This window comes from Dermacentor variabilis, chromosome 1 (genome assembly GCF_050947875.1).
Source record: "Dermacentor variabilis isolate Ectoservices chromosome 1, ASM5094787v1, whole genome shotgun sequence".
In the NCBI taxonomy this organism is placed as follows: domain Eukaryota; kingdom Metazoa; phylum Arthropoda; class Arachnida; order Ixodida; family Ixodidae; genus Dermacentor; species Dermacentor variabilis.
Window position 1 is genome coordinate 219,340,448 of NC_134568.1, and position 16,710 is coordinate 219,357,157.

At 42.8% G+C, this 16,710-nt stretch overlaps 1 protein-coding gene across 8 annotated transcripts in view; it reads left to right on the top strand.

The window, feature by feature from the left end:
- Window positions 1-16,710, top strand: part of AP-1gamma (adaptor protein complex 1, gamma subunit) — a 198,357-nt gene that overhangs the window by 34,216 nt on the left and 147,431 nt on the right. For all 8 annotated transcript variants that reach the window (XM_075669213.1, XM_075669194.1, XM_075669206.1 and 5 more), the window contains 2 exons: window positions 4,094-4,360; window positions 7,084-7,180. In XM_075669213.1, the coding sequence (XP_075525328.1) occupies window positions 4,094-4,360; window positions 7,084-7,180 (364 nt within the window). The remainder of the gene's footprint in view (window positions 1-4,093; window positions 4,361-7,083; window positions 7,181-16,710) is intronic.

Genomic DNA, 16,710 nt, shown 5'->3' on the forward strand with positions numbered 1-16,710 from the left:
GTGAGAGAGAGAGAGCGTGAGACCGAGCAAAAATAGGGGAATTCAAGGGGCTTGATTTTTTTTTGTCACTATAATAACAGGCGACAGACAATGATGGCTGAGAAAGTATAGTGGAAGTTCATTGTTGTGCTTAATTGAAATGCAGAAATAACGTAAGGAGAAATGAAAGTGGATGAAAAGATAACTTGCTGCAGGGGGGGAATAAACTCATGTCTGCATTTGGTGGCTGTCCTCCTGTCCACTTCCCTGGATATTTGTGTACACTATAAGCCTTGGGAGTTTTAGCCAGCGTTGGTCTTGGCCAAGATTGTGGACGTGAAATGCGCTTTTTGTAATAAAGAGAGAGTAAAAATTTAATGCTTTAATGTTAAATTTATAACTGAATAAAGGTTTTGTTTGTTCACCTAGCTGATTTATGGCACTCTGGTGGGCATTACAGTGCAGGCTCTGTTGCTTCTACCTTGTCATGTAAAATAACTTATCCTTTCTATGAGCCTTCATAATGAAAGCCTGAAAGCAGTGTGGTGGTGGCACCATCTTATGAAAAAACTTGTTCTGCCTCCATCTTACGTTGACAATGGTGATGATGCGGGCTCCATCACTAGGCTGCTGCCATCACTAGGAACACAATTTTGGTTTTGCATGCAATTGTAATATGCATGCTATCTTCAGAATTACTTTTATGGAAAAAAAGAACACCCATTTGGATTAAAAATAAATACAGTAATTATTCATGAGCTGCTGTTTTTCCTTTGAAATCTGCTGAAAGTTGACTGAAAATCTCCATGTTGAGTGAGACATAACATGTCAACGCATTCACTGTCCCCTAAGCACCATCAAGGCAGATGTTGCTGCTACATGTTGGGGCGCAATGAGGGTCGCCATTGAGGTCATTGCTGAGGTCATGTGTGTGCATGCTGACCAGAAAAGCTTGGAACTATTCGGGAAAGGCCAATTTCCCAATCAAAGTATTGAGTTTAGGCCCACTCAAAATTATGGGTGCAGGCTGGAACCTTTGGTCCAGGTTGAATTAAATGAAAATTTGGCTAAGCCTTAGTCAAATTAATGGAAGTCTACGGTATTACCAGGCTACTTTTGAACACATAAATATAATCTACCTCTAGCAAGTCACTTGTGCGGTGTGCACTTCCAAGGACGGGCAGTGCGCTATCAACATTTTTTCAGACTAAAATGGTAGCTTGGTGGAAAAATAAGAAGTATCCAACTCCAGAATGCTTGAGTAATTTGGCATATTTTGCAGGTTCGAAATGAATAGCTAAAATTTATCATGAAAAGGGTGAAGTGCCAGTAACACTCTGTGTTCACGAGGATGGTATGCCTTAGTACTATATATAGTACTCATGTAAGGGTCGCTGTTGTGTAAGGGCTGCACCCCCACTTCAGAGGGCAAAATTTTGGGAAAAAGTTTAATATGTCCCGCCGGAAAGCGAAGTCAGTTTTGTTCCTGCTACATGATGCTAGCTGCTTTTCCATCAACGTTGCTCAGGCTGGTGCCGCGGCGGCATTATTTCTTTGTGTGGCGCGTCGTCTCAGCTGTGTTGGCAGTGTTTCCAGTCAGATCGGTGGCATGTCACCTCTAGAGAAGGGAGCCCTATTTGGGTCAGCGCTGGTCAGGGATGATGAGCCGGCATCTGAGATTGTTTACTGCGATGTTATGTCATTTGGGCCTCTCTTACTCTCTGCTACAGTTGCGGAAACTGTACGCAGCTTTAGCGGGGTGTCATTTACCTGATTCGTGTAAGGGTTGCACCCAGCCAAGATTCTAGGGAAAAAAAAAAATGTGGCCCTAACACGAGTATATGAGCAGTATCTGTCTAGTGATATCTAAACAGAGATCACATGTTCAAATGGAATGCACCAGTTCAAATTGTTTCTCAAGGACAAAGAGAAGCTGGTCATTTTATATTCAAGAGTTAGCGTCCACACAGATATCTTTGCTTGTATCCATAGCCAGGCACTTAATTTTCTGGTGTCTTGAAATTCCTGAGGACTTTCAAGGCCTCTGCTCCATGTTTAACATAATAGGCTCCGTATTTGATTTTTGATTATCATTGTGACATATTGTTAGCATTTTGTAGTGCAACAGGCAAATCTCTGCAGTTTGGTGGTTGGCATTTTACCTTTCCCCAATGTTTTGTGTTGTTCATAGTTCAAAGGGTCTTTCTTAACTTTTTATTTTGCTGCAACTTAGAAATTTCAGACTGCTAATTTCCTGGTGCTGCTCTGTGGTTTGAAGTTATCCTTGTAACTGAAGTTCAACACCACCCTCCCCCCATACTGTCCTGATGTACATCTGCCACTTCTGCGTGTAACCATAGGTTTTCCTCCATCCATCATTGTTCAAATTAAGAAACTTGATGCTTACAGGCCTACATGCTGCATTGCTGCTTGCAATCGCTGATGCTGTAATTTTTAGCGGATGTTGTGATTACTAGCATACCTGCCAACTCACCAGAATATTTCGTAAGTTAATATGTTTGGGCTTATTTTACAATTTTACGAATGTTCCATCAAGTTCTACAAAATTAGTTCTGTTCGTGAAAAAGTTCAGCCCATTGGTCTTCAAATTTTTCGTTGGAAGTCTTCTGGTGGTGAAATGAAATCGGAAGGGTTTTTACTTCGAGCAAGTTTATACAGACAATTTCCTGAGGCAAGCGAAATCGGAAACCGCAAAGTTGCTGAAAAAGTAACAATGACCTAACAACAATGTGTTGCTTGTCAGTCGTTTGTTTAACATCCTGCTACAGTGCTACTTGTGTGGTGTGCATAAAGAAGTAAATCTTCGTTTTAAAAGTGCGCATATACCTTACAAAAGGTGTTCTCAGGCAAAGTTTTAAAGAACAATGAGTAAGATGACATCGCTTAAATGATATTGGGCGACATAAAAACGACACGGACGTGAAAGAAGACGACACACCAAGTGCAAGGTGTGTCGTCTTCTTCGCAAGGTGTGTCGTCTTCTGTCGTCTTTGGAATGTTGCTCTCATTAAGATGACATCCTTTAATAGTGAATCTCGTATTATCACAAAAATGTTTCGGGCCCCTTCGTGCTTTTGATAACAATTTGACGCTTTGTGACCTATGAGTACAGGAAACATAACCTGTAATAAATCAGATTCTAAAGCTAGTTTCAGTGTCAGCCTTTTCAGTGTCACTGACGTACCTTGATGTCCACTTGGATATCTCCAGTGACATAAGTTGGTGAGGTCTGAGGTAGTTCCGCCATCTGTTATATATTTCTATAAGCGTATGTTCTCTCTGGGTTTTTGTTAGTGCACTGCAGTGTGTGCCCCTTCATAGGTGTGGTTGAGCCTTGTGTAGTGCTTGCATTCACAGATGGAAGGGGTGCCTCTCGAACTTTGTACACTGCTATGATGTTGATTCACCATCATAGCCATCTATTACACGTTTATTGGTGGGCTTTTTTTTTCACATCTCCGGCTGTCTTCACTATGGCGCACCTCCTTTCCAGCGATGAGGATGCTCCTTTTGTTGATGCGCTTTCCCAGTATGGCTCTGCCTTCTGTCACATCTCTTTCATCTGTTACTCTCTGTTTCAACTGTTGCTCTCTTTGCTTTGTCTGGTCAAGTACGAATAAACGTTCCTTCCTCGAGCGTCGCCGTGTGTTTGAGATGGCTGCTTGCGTGGGACCTTCAAATGCTGATTGGAGCAGCGGCCCTTCTTACTCCGAATATGAGCCAAACAAGAACTCCGAAGATGACAGCTTGACGTCCAAGGAACAGGCAACTTCAACTGCTACTGATGCTGACTTGGCGGCGCCATTGTAGAAGCATGCGCATCAAAATGAAGTTGGGTATGAGATAGGAAACAAAGAGAGGAATATGAGGACCATACCAAGAGTGCATTTGCCATTATTCATTGCATTTTTCTCCTTTTGCATAACTAAAAATAAACCATTATGTTCCTTTTAAAGTATCAGGGAAAAAAAAATCCTGACGCTGGGATTACGTCACTTCCATAAAAAAAATTACAGTGAAGGGTGTAAATGTAGGGGAGCACGGTTTTTGCTTTCTGCCACCTGGGTGTAATTTCTGCTGCTTTCTCATGCAGTTGGAGTGCCTGAAGCTGATAGCATCATCACGGTTCACAGACAAGCGTATTGGCTACCTGGGGGCGATGCTTCTTTTGGATGAGCGGCAGGATGTACATCTGCTCATCACCAATTCGCTAAAGAATGACCTGGGCAGCCAGACTCAATTTGTGGTTGGCCTTGCACTTACTGCTTTGGGTTCTATCTGCTCACCAGAAATGAGCCGTGACTTGGCTGGTGAGGTGGAGCGTCTCCTGAAAACGTCAAACGCCTACATTCGCAAGAAGGTAACTACCTTTGTATTCATTGTTCACTGTGGAATTATTAAGCAGACTAACATTTCATTAAGCACTGTAAAAAGAAAAAAAAAGAATTATCTTAGTTCAAAATTTGTTTTACTTAGGAAACAAAATGTTCTTGTGTGTCTGAGTTTGTTAGAGCTGGAGCAGTGCTTAACTATAGTAGCTGTAATTCTTTCAAGGATGAATGAATACCTGCCAGCTCTTCTGAATTTTTAAAGATTTTACAAATTTGGGCTCTTTTTATGACTTTATGAATGTTGCTTGAAGCTTTACAAAAAAAAATATTCATAAAAATGTTTCATTTATTGTTCACCGAACCTTCTGTTAAAGGTCTTGTGATGGTGAAAGGATGCAAGACGGGTGCTTGCTTTGAACATGCTTTACAGACAAGTTCCTGAAGCATGCGAAATGGACAACAGCAAAGTTGCTGAAAAAAATCACTGTGATGTAAAAACTACTTGTTTCTTTTCAGTATTTGCTGCAGTATTAGCTATATCAGTTTGCTACTGCTAGGGTGCCGCATGTAAAAGTAAATCCTCATCAATAAAGAGCATATGTATCCCTGAAAAGACGGGTGCTATTGCCAAGCTTTTAAAGAATGCAAGCTATCCTTCTCCCCTCTAAAGGATGTTCTTGTTTGTTTCATTTTTCTTGTCCCATAGTGAATATACAGTAATTGGTAACGACCACTATAGAAGAAAAGTGGGCACATTTCCCACAAATTTCTTTTTTTTTTCATATCTACAATTTCATATTTACATCAGAGAAAAGGAAAAGGTTAACATAAGTGCCCTGTAGTGCTGTGGCTTTCCAAAATTTGATGTGCCTATGTGGAGATTTGAGACCTCTCTCCTGCAGGTTTGCTGGATTAACATTTTGCACTTAATTTAACTTTTTGCATAATCCTGTTATATTATTTGTTTACGATTAGAAAATGTGTATCGTGACCTTTGCAGGTGTCAAGGTTGTGGTACCTGTGAATAGTTTAACGCTTGGTAGGAAGAAACAGTCATGTCCCACTACACACTGAATTCTGCTTTTCAATTCATAGTGCATATTGTCATCTGCACTAACAGCTGCTAGCATTGTCATTACTGAGTGTCAGCACAGTTGACTATTATCTTGGACATGTTACAGTCTTGAATGCCACTATCCATTTCATGTTTCACTTGCTTGCAAGCTCGCAGTGTACACGTATAAAGCGCAGCCTTCCTTGCATTTGGTTTGTGTAAAACTGCACTGTACATAGATTTGAAGGCATGCTGAACACCTTAGTAGGCTTAAGAGGACCCTGCAACATTTTGTGAGGGTAATGTGAAATGTATATTATTATTATTGTCATTTTATGATTACAAATACTTCTTTATTTTAAAACATAGCAAGGATGATTACAGAAAATGTAACATAATATGCATAACATCAGAAAATGCCATGAGAACAGCATTAGCTGGTTGAAATACATAATCCGAAAAGACTAATTGGAAAGCTTACCTAATAACAGAGAATGAGGCTAGTTGCTTCATTGCAAAAGTTTTCAAAAGTTAGGATTGTTCTACTGTTCTATAAAAAACAGGAAAAATATAAGCTTAAGGCAGTCCAAATAACAATGGAAAGACACGATATTACATGGTTTAGTGCATTGGTTTGTCCTATCAGGATGTGAAATTTCAGAAACATCAGAAGGCGAAAAATTGTGCTCATGTCAGTGATTAATTAACCTTATTGCTTTTCATTCATTTCTCATATGTCTTTTGTCAAAGTTTACCATATTTGCACGATTCTACCGCACCACCAGTTGTAATGTGCAGTTATGTTACCACCCAAATATATATATAAAAAAAATAACTTGTTGCTGATTCTACCGCGCACATCAAGTAACAAAAACTGAGTTGACGCGTAGCGTGCAGAAACTATTTTATGGAAAATACAAAGGCACACCGGCACCCACACAACGTAATCTTAGCGGCTAGCCGCTGTTGTAGTCCGACGACACCTCCTTTTCGCTGTCTACCGACCACGGAAAGTCATCTTCAGTTTCATTAATGCATTAGAGGTGGCACACTTCTTGAAGACTCGTGCAACTAATGTCTGTGGGAGGACATTCCATGCACCATGGACCCACCTTGCTATATCTCCAAGCGTCACTTTCTTCAGACCTGGACGATTGCAGTGCGGCTAGCCACCTTGCATTGAGCTTTTTTTTTTTTTAAGTAAGAATGGGTTTATTTTTTATTTTGAATTGAGTTAGTTACGATTGTAATGCGCATGCAAATTTGAATGCAGTTTATTAAAAAAAATTGCGTGTAAGAATCGTGCGAATATGGTACATCACCGCACAAACCTTTTCTGGCAAAAAAATTTGAAAGTGCCTTGTATAAGAGGCGCTATTGGGAATAAAATGTTGCCCTGGCCTCACTTTTGTGGCTTTTTGCTTCTTTTTGGAGCTCAAAACGCACATTCGAGGCTACTCAAAGAGAACACACACACACACACATAATATATATATATATATATATATATATATATATATATATATATATATATATATTTCTTGGTGATAGTATTAGTGTTTGGCCAATTTACTGATATGAGTAAGAACAAAAATAATAACTGCTCACTGTTAAACTTGCAACTTCAGTCACTGTTGTGTATTCGTGCACATGTTCACTTCCATTTCTTAGTCTATTTTTTTTTTGTTATGCTTCCAGGCTGCCTTGAGTGCCTTCAGGATTATTAGAAAGGTTCCAGAGTTGATGGAAATGTTTATTCCAGCGACACGGTCGCTCCTCACTGAGAAGAACCATGGTGAGTGCCTTTATTTGTTGTTTATGTGATATTCCTTTGCCTTTGTGGCACATCTTGGCGTTATCAATTGTCTATTGATAGGAGCATAATTTACGTGAAAGTACGTGCACTCATAATTGCACAGTGTGATGCAAGTAAGTGTACAGTGCAAACAGAATGGTGATACATTGTTAAATCATTCTCCCTTGTTGTAAAGTGGCCAGATTGAGCATTAAGATAAGTTCACACCCATTACAATGGAACAGACCATTCTGCACACCTAGAGTGGTCTGCCTATACTATGCACACAACAAGTTCCACTTTTAACGAGCCAGGCTATAATGGGGCTATCAGCTACAGCAGACAAGATTTTGGATAAGTTTTATCTAGACAGTGCATATGCAACATAATTCTTGCTGCAGTAATTGTGTGTGTGTGGTACTGCGCTGCACACAACTTTTTCCAGCCACTTCCAAAAAGTGTGAAAATACTAGGGGTGTGCGAATACCAAATACAGTAGATTTCAAATAGAATATTGAGTTGAATATCGAATATATTAAAAAAAATTTATCAAAATTTAACAATTACCAATTTTGTGCTAGAAAATGTGGTGCTGCACATGCTTTGAAGTCTCCTAGCATTGCATAACAAGAATGTAGCAAGCTATCAGTAACTTACGTACATAAAAATGAAGATATGCAGTACTGTTTACTCTTATTTTAAGGGAACACCAAATCAGTGCGCTAATGGTGATTACAGCTCAGTTCTAGTATATGAAGGTCTGGAAAACATTTTTTTTTTTTATGAGTAGAACTTCTGTTGAATAGAATAAAATGCTTTTTTTCCCTCTGGAACTAATGAATTGATGACATTGTGATGTACTGAATACCAATGAGGTTCTCAATTCAATAGTAAACCTGTGTTTTGCGCCAATATATTTTTTTTATTTGCATAGAAAGTTTTGCTTTCCAGTTTTTCTCCAAAATACAGAAGGGCTATCCCAACTTCACGGCAGGTGTGTTATCGTTAGACCAATCTAACACTGCCACACTGCCTAGGCAGTGTGGCAGTGACGAAAATTTGCCTCTGGCCAATGTAATGGAGACCGCAAGCCATCGTGGAATGCTTGCCACTAATATGTTTGTGCAGGTGGCTCATCGGTGATCAGTCCCAAGCTCAGGCATGTGGGTTAGATTGATGGCTGTAGAAGCGGCCTGGTTTGTCGCTGCGTATACAACGCTATCTGTGCGTGTATAGGCAGCTAATCGATTCGATCTTCGCACATGCTTCCAAGTTTACTAAATAATATGCAGTGCGTTTGTTGCAGTTCCCTCTGTCTACGTAACATCATTTTGACCGGTCCTGTCGACCTGGATGAACCTTGTACTGACAGAGGCGGACCCGGCTGACATGGTGCTGTTCTGAGAATTGCAGCGTTTGGGCACTGTGTGTGAGATCTCTGCATTGGGTTAACGTCGAGGAGTGCTCGAAGGGATCCAGCTCGGTGCTTCTTTTGCTTCGAAAACGGATGTGAAATGCTCACTTGGGTGGCATTGAGCACAGAAGGCTCTGCAGTGAACACGACATGTGGCACTATGCGGGTCCCTAAAAATTTAATAATAGATATTTGATTCGCAAATCGACTTATTTGAAGGTTCACTATTCTATTCGATCCGGTGATATTCGAGTATTTGCACACCCTCAAAAATACTTTTCCTTAAGGGCCCCCCACCAGGCCCCATAGCAAATTTTGGTTACATGCTGGAAGTTGTTATGTGTCCTCTAGGGAAGCGTTCTGCCCCAAAAACTTTTTCAAATTGGCTCATTAATAGTTGAGATAGAAATATTTCAGTGTCGCGAACCCATGATTTCAGGAGGCGAGCTTCACCGCATAGACGCTCTCTCCACTTGCCTTGTCTAGCCTCCGCAAGTGAAACACCTTCCCTGCGTTGTCCCATACCGGACCTCGAGGATCGCATGACGCATATGTCATGGGCCTTGGCACCATTTTTTTCTCCTCGCTTTCTTGCAGTGCAGTGCACTTCAGCTGACAGTGTCGCATGTGAGCTGTTGTAATTCTCTCGTTTCGCGCAGCACACGATTTTGCTCGCTGTGCACGAGGACACCTGACTAGCGGTATAAGTCTGTGCTACACGAATATTGAGGCAGACACAAGCAGATCACAGAGTGCGATCCCGTGCTGGAACACGGTAGAAAATGACATAGTTTCGGGGCCTGCACGCAGTACATCTGTCTTGCTAAGGTGCAAAGTAAAACAAAAACATGCAGACATTCGGTTTAGCTGTTTTATTATTTCTCTAAGCTTTAATTTGTCTTCTCTAGCAACATATTACACAAATAACAGATGTTGGCTTGAATAACTCTTGAAGTCATGTGTCACATCGAGCGACGTCACAGCGCGAACACGTGTACGTAGGCGCTTTAGCATGTGTACACCATCCTCCGGCTTGGAGCGCGGCGGCCCCGAGGAGAAGGGACAACGGCGTTGGGTTTGAAATTTCAGATTTTTCTGCGGCGTGTAGCGATGTAATACTTCGCAGACACGATCACTATCGCGCATTGTATGCTCTGCGCTTGTCAGCTCAAAATGGCCAGACCTGGTGAGGGGCCCTTTAAAATGAATGAACATATTAGTGGGAAGTTTACCATAATAGCGTGCTGCGAGACACCCCGATGGCTAACAAAGAATTCCCGAGACGACTAAACAAACCACTCACTGCTAACGTGCAACCACGGCCATGAAGGGGCGCATTTTTCAAGAACCCAACAAGAACCCAGACTGAGGAAACTTCGAGAAAATATGCTTCTAAGAATACACAACATATAATGGAACTACCTTAGAGCGCGGTAACATCGTGTTTCTGTGCACATCCGACTGGAGAGAATGGAAATGTATAGGTGCATCGACATGACATGGTGAGACAGAAAATTTAAAAGGTACTGGTGCGTTGGCGACACTGAAAAGGTTCAAGCCATTCTGTTGGCAGCTAGTGTCTAGAGGACGGTGCACAGCAGAGCACTGTGCTGCTGTGTAAATTGCTGCTTATTATTATTATTATTATTATTATTATTATTATTATTATTATTATTATTATTATTATTATTATTAATTGTTTAAAATTTCTGGCTATTTCCTCTGGGTTCCAATAGTGAAACGCTAGATGGAGTAATGTGCAAAGTCCTGCCATTTTACAACATACCGCGGCCTTAATTTTGGATAGAACGGACCTTTCTCCATGGATTATTATAGTCCAATGTAATGAGCATTGACTTCAATAGTTTTGCAATTTTTTTGATGCAGTTGACTTCCACTCATTCGATGTTAGTGTTAATTCAATCAGTACCGAAAGTGCTAGCCAGCACCCATACATTTCTATGGGACGAAACTTTCATTATTTCGATCCTGAAATTGCCCTTGGTTGGGTAATTTCGATCACGCATGCACCCGACCTTAACAGTGAACTCGGTGCTGACTCCAGTAGCGGCAGTGTTCTTGGTGGTGCTTAGGGTACAGTAAATTCATCAGACATGCGTCATCTTCCGTTGAAAACACCTATTTTCAGCCTGCTCTAGGAAGATATTAAAACGAAAACTGTAGCTCACAATGAATTATTACAGTGTTAGCCTGGTTCTAACCCATGCTTTTCGTTCTTTCTTTCTTTTCAAGAAAATGTGTTTGAACATTGCTTGGGCCTGAAAGCGCAGTGCAGTGTCATCATTATGCTATGCAAGAACTCACATAGCATGATGACACTGCAGTACTTTCAGTCTGAGTACAGAAGCACATTGAAACAACAAATTATTTTGCATGTTCAGCTAGCGGCAACAAGTCGCATCACATGTTGTTGGCGTTCCGAAGAATGGCATGTATCGCAGGACGAACTAACAAAGTGGTTTTTCTTGGCATGAGCCACCATCGCATTTGTGGTTGCTTCAGAAATGCAGAATATCAAATGTGCTATGGACCGTGCGCAGGACGACATGTTGTGGTTCTTCATAGACAACAGTAAAGTGTTGTCTGACAGAGATCACGATGCACATGAAGTAAATAAATCTCCATTCAGTGAAGGTAAAGTTCGCTTGATTCACCTTTTTCTTATTGGAGAAGGCATGTTACGTTTTTCTTTTTTTGCTAAATCAGCTGTGCATTTGATTTCTACTTTGTTTAGGAGCTATAATGTTATTTTTATGTTAGTTTTCTACTTTAGATCGATAAAAAGAAGGTGTGTGTTTGATTCGGGGGCATATTAGAATTGGGGCAAATACTGCTAATTTTTTTGATGATGTGTTGCATTTTTTCTGCTTCTTGTTTAATTTGACTGATTTCATTGGTCCAATCAAGGTCAAAATAATGGATGTCGACTGTACTTTTGTGAAGCAAACAGTGTGTATGGGATACAAGGAAGAATCCTGCTCATCTATAGCGAAGATTAATGTATGGTATAGTATTATAGGCTTCATATGTTACTCAGAAAAGCCTCACAGAAAGGCCTCACTGTTCGTGTCTTATTAGGTGCTCCGCTACTTCAAGTCCATTCAGTTCTTGCACTAGTTCACATATGCTCTGGCTGGGCAGCATGCCAAACACTCTGGAGTGTGGGGCTTGACCACTGCTGTTTGCAGTAATTAAAGGATTCAAAGAGTCGCTGAAGCCTTGTGCTGCGCAGGTACCACACCATGTACGATATTTACTGTGGACTCTCTTTAAATGGAACCTCAAGGGACCAGGGAAATTGGTTCTGTTTACCAGGAGTTCCATTTACTGAGAGACAAAGCTGAATGCAATTGCATGAATACAAAACCAACCAACCATGAAGATGGTGTTCTGTTGAACAGGCAGTTTCATTTAAGCAATTTCCGTTTATCGAAATTCCACTATACTTGCATAATGAACGCGACCTGCCACCGTGGCTTAGCGGCTATGGTTTTGCACTGCTAAGCACGTGGTTACAGTATCAGATCCCAGCTGGAGCGGCTGCATTTCGATGGGGGTGAAAATGCGAAAGCGCCTGTGTCCCATGCATTGGGGGTACGTTAAAAATCCCCTGGTGGTCAAAGTTAATCTGGAGATCCTCACTACGGCTCCTAATCAAATTGTGGTTTTGGCGCGTGAAACCCCAGAATTCAATACAAGTTCAATAATGAACACACTTCTTCTTTGAAAAACCAAAGCAAAGTTGGCGATGGTATTTAATCCGTGGGGTAAACTTATGGGAATATTTTTTAAAGAGTAAATATGGAAAAGTAAGACAGTAACAGCTAATAAGAAAATGCATCAAATAACAGCCTTGCGGTAAATATATGTGTCCACTATTTGCAAACATAGACAGTTTTCAGGTCTTCGGTGTCTTTGTTTCCCAGAAGGTGCAGTGGGCCTTATTCACAGCAAGCAGCTAGCCGTACTGCTTTCTCTAGTATCGCATACAGACTTTGTCAACACTGAAATGCCTTTTGGCTGCACCACTCCCAGACTCCCATGCTTCACCACATACTTCACAGCCTTTGACTTAATTAACCCTTTCCCTGCCCGGCATGAGTCTCACTCATCCTGGCTTTTCCTCCAACATATGCCAGCTATAGTCTCACTGGTTCAGGACCCCGCAGGGGCGTCTGCGTCAGCAGGCGTTTGGTGTATTGCGACACCACGTACACGAGCACACGAGGGTTGGACCCTCCCGCGTGTAGCCGTGCGCGGCCTAGCCGTGTCCGGTGAAAGGGGGATCCTGGGGGTTGAGCTGATGCCGGGTGTTTAGACCTTTAAGGCCCCCTGGCGGAGGCAACACACCTCTTTGGCCTCTGCTTCACGTAGACGGCACCCCCGGACTGACCCACCCGGGGGAAATCGGCAGTCGCCTCTTCCTGTCTCTTCCTCTCGAATCTTCGTCTTTATCTCTTACTTTTTGACCTTTCCCGTCTTCTCCTCTCTTCCATTTACTTCATTCTCCTCGGCGGCAAGGGTTAACCTTGTGTGGGATAGCCAACCTTGGTTATAACAGATTTGGTTAGAGTAGTGTCGTACAGCTGGCGCATGCAGGCCGTCTTTCACGGTCCTGCAGCGTCCCCTTGTTGGGCTCCATAGTGGGTGGCTGGCGGCGCTGCCGAATTTTCACATATATCTATGGCAAGTTCTTTTCCAACACTTCCTGATCGCCCTCATAAACGAGGGCGCACCGAAGAAGTTTTCAAGTTTTTTGGCCGAAATAATGACAATTTCCCAAGATTTCATGTTGTACATTCCGAGAAAAAAGAAAAAGCAGCGAGAATGATCTCACCTTTTCTTGTTGCGAAGACACTTAGTGAAGCTTTTGGCCCACGTTACGAAGTCTCTAAGTTGGCAAGTGGCGACCTCCTGTTAGAACTGCGTGATACGACACAGTACGAGAAACTCTCTAATCTTGTATTTTTCGGGAGTCTTCCAGTGACGGTCACACCACACCGCACAATGAACACGACCCGCGGAGTCGTTTCCGATGCCGATCTGATGCAACTGACTGAAGCCGAACTACTGGAGGGCTGGAGTGATCAAAATGTGACCAATGTCAAGAGAATAAAGATCAGGTGCGATGGCAAGGAGATTGAGACAAAGCACTTAATTCTAACTTTTGCATCAAGTATGCTACCTGAGACCATTGAGGCTGGCTACATAAAGATCCGAGTCAGACCGTACATTCCCAATCCTCTCCGATGCTTTAAGTGTCAAAGATTTGGCCACAGTTCACTGAACTGCCGAGGCCGCCAGACTTGCGCAAAATGTAGTGCCCAAGAACACCCATTTGACAATTGCGAGAATGCTCCACACTGCGTGAACTGTGATGGGGAACACGCCGCGTACTCGCGGTCCTGTCCATCATGGAAAAAAGAAAAAGAAATAGTCACAATCAAAGTTAAGGAAAATATAACGTTCAAAGAGGCACGCAGGCGGGTAGCATACCTGCCAAAGAAAAGCTTTGCCGAAGTGGCGCGTCAGGGGGCAGCGTCACAACGGTCTCCGGCGGCTGTCCAACCCACACGCAGTGAGTCGGCAGTTACGCCATCTGCCCCCACGGTGGTTGCAGCTAGCGCTGCTCCGCCAACCGAGCAGAAGGAACCTTCGACCCCGAAGGTGGGCGCAGCCGAGGCTGCTCCAACCCCCCCGGCCCCTTCCAGCGCTGGCAACAGCCGGCACAGCCAAATCCCTCAGGGAGCCCAATCGACCTCAGGGCTGGTGGGCGCAGGGGTCTTGCCCTCCAAGGCGGGACTCCCTCTGAAAACTTCTCGCTCGCAAGAGCACGTGTCCGGAGCCTCACTAGAGGCAATGGACACAACACCTATCCTCAAGGCGCACCAAGCGCCTAAGGAGCGGCGAGGCTCCCTCAAACGCTCCAGAAAGGGCAAAACTCCCATTACAGGGCCTCGAAAGGGCTCTGTAATTTAATCTCTGTAATTTCCGTAATCACTACTTCTGTTTCAGTACGCACAGCACCTATTGACCTCCAATATGGATACACAAATAATTCAATGGAACGTCAGAGGTCTTCTTAGAAACCTTGATGATGTGCAGGAGCTTATCCAAAAACACAATCCAAAAGTGCTGTGTCTACAGGAAACACACCTAAAACCACAACACACAAACTTTCTCCGACCGTATGTCAAGTTTTGCAAAGATCACGATGATGCTGTCGTATCATCAGGCGGTGTTGCCATTTTGATTCATAAAAGTATTTCCTGTCAGCGTTTACAGCTGCAAACGCCCCTTGAAGCAGTGGCGGTTCGAGCTGTTCTTCTAAATAAACTTGTCACCATTTGCTCGCTTTACATACCCCCACACTACAAATTAAACAAACAAGAATTTCAGTCATTTATAGACGAATTGCCAGAACCTTATGTTGTTCTTGGCGATTTCAATGTGCATAGCTCCCTGTGGGGCGACTCTCGTACAGACGCGCGAGGTCGTCTTGTTGAACAGTTCCTTTTTTCTTCAGGTGCGTGCTTGCTGAATAAGAAGGAACCACGTATTACTCCCTAGCAAACAGAACCTTTTCTTCAATAGATCTTAGCATGGTTTCCCCGTCCATACTGCCCGAACTCGAATGGGAAGTTACAACCAATCCTTACGGGAGCGACCACTTCCCTATACTGATAAGAACATCGAAAGAAAACGAATATCCTCCACAAGCTCCCAGGTGGAAGATAGACACAGCCGACTGGGAGAAATTTCGAACTCTCACAAACATCTCATGGGCCGACATGTCTTCTTTAGAAATTGATGCTGCTGTGGAGCATCTTACATCATTCATAATAGATGCCGCATCAAAATGCATATCCGAAGTGAGTGGTCTGGCATGCAAACGACATGTACCGTGGTGGAACAGCGAATGTAGGATCGCCCGTAAGAATCAGAACAAGGTGTGGGGGTTGCTACGCGCTTCTCCCACTGCAGAGAATCTTATGAACTTTAAAAAAGTAAAGTCCCAAAGCAGGCGAATCCCCCGACAGGCCAAAAGAGAAAGTTGGCACAAGTTTTTATAGAGTATTAACTCGTTCAGAGATGAGGCCAAAGCCTGGGACAGGGTTAATAAGATTATAGAGGGTGGCAAATATATTTACTCCCTCTGGTAAACACACAGGGCGATACACTGCAAGACCAGGCAGACTCACTTGGGGAGTATTTTGAGAGCGTGTCAAGTTCAACAAATTATTCACAATCCTTTCTCAAATACAAACAAATAGAAGAATGTAAGCCTTTCATCAGAAAATGTCGTCAGAATCAACCATACAACCGTCCTTTTAGTATTGCGGAGTTTAGAGCTGCCTTGAGCGCATGCAAGAGCTGTGCACCTGGATCTGACAGAATAATGTATGAAATGATCAAAAACCTACACAATGACACGCAAGTTGCACTACTCGCACTTTTTAACACTATTTGGGCTGTGGGATACCTTCCAACCGCATGGAAACAAGCCATTGTGGTCCCTGTTTTGAAACAAGGCAAAGACCCTTCCTCAGTGGCAAGTTACCGCTCGATAGCCCTCACAAATTGCCTTTGTAAGGTATTTGAAGAAATGATTAATCGCAGACTCATACATTACCTTGAACTGAACAACATGCTTGATCCCTATCAGTGTGGTTTCAGAGAAGGGCGCTCCACAACTGACCATCTTGTATGCATCGAAGGAAACATCCGTGACGCATTTGTACACCAACAGTTTTTCCTATCCATATTCCTTGATATGGAGAAAGCATACGACACAACGTGGTGCTACGGAATCTTGAGAGACTTGGCAGAAATGGGCATTCATGGTAATATGTTAAACCTCATAGAAAGCTATATGTCCAATCGCACATTCCGTGTAAAAGTCGGCAATGTACTGTCACGTCCTTTTACACAAGAAACTGGTGTACCCCAGGGAGGCGTGCTTAGCTGCACGCTCTTTATAGTGAAGATGAACACGCTTCGTGCTTCATTACCACCGGCCATTTTTTACTCTATCTATGTGGACGACATTCAAATAGCTTTTAAATCCTGTAACCTCGCAGTGTGCGAGAGACAG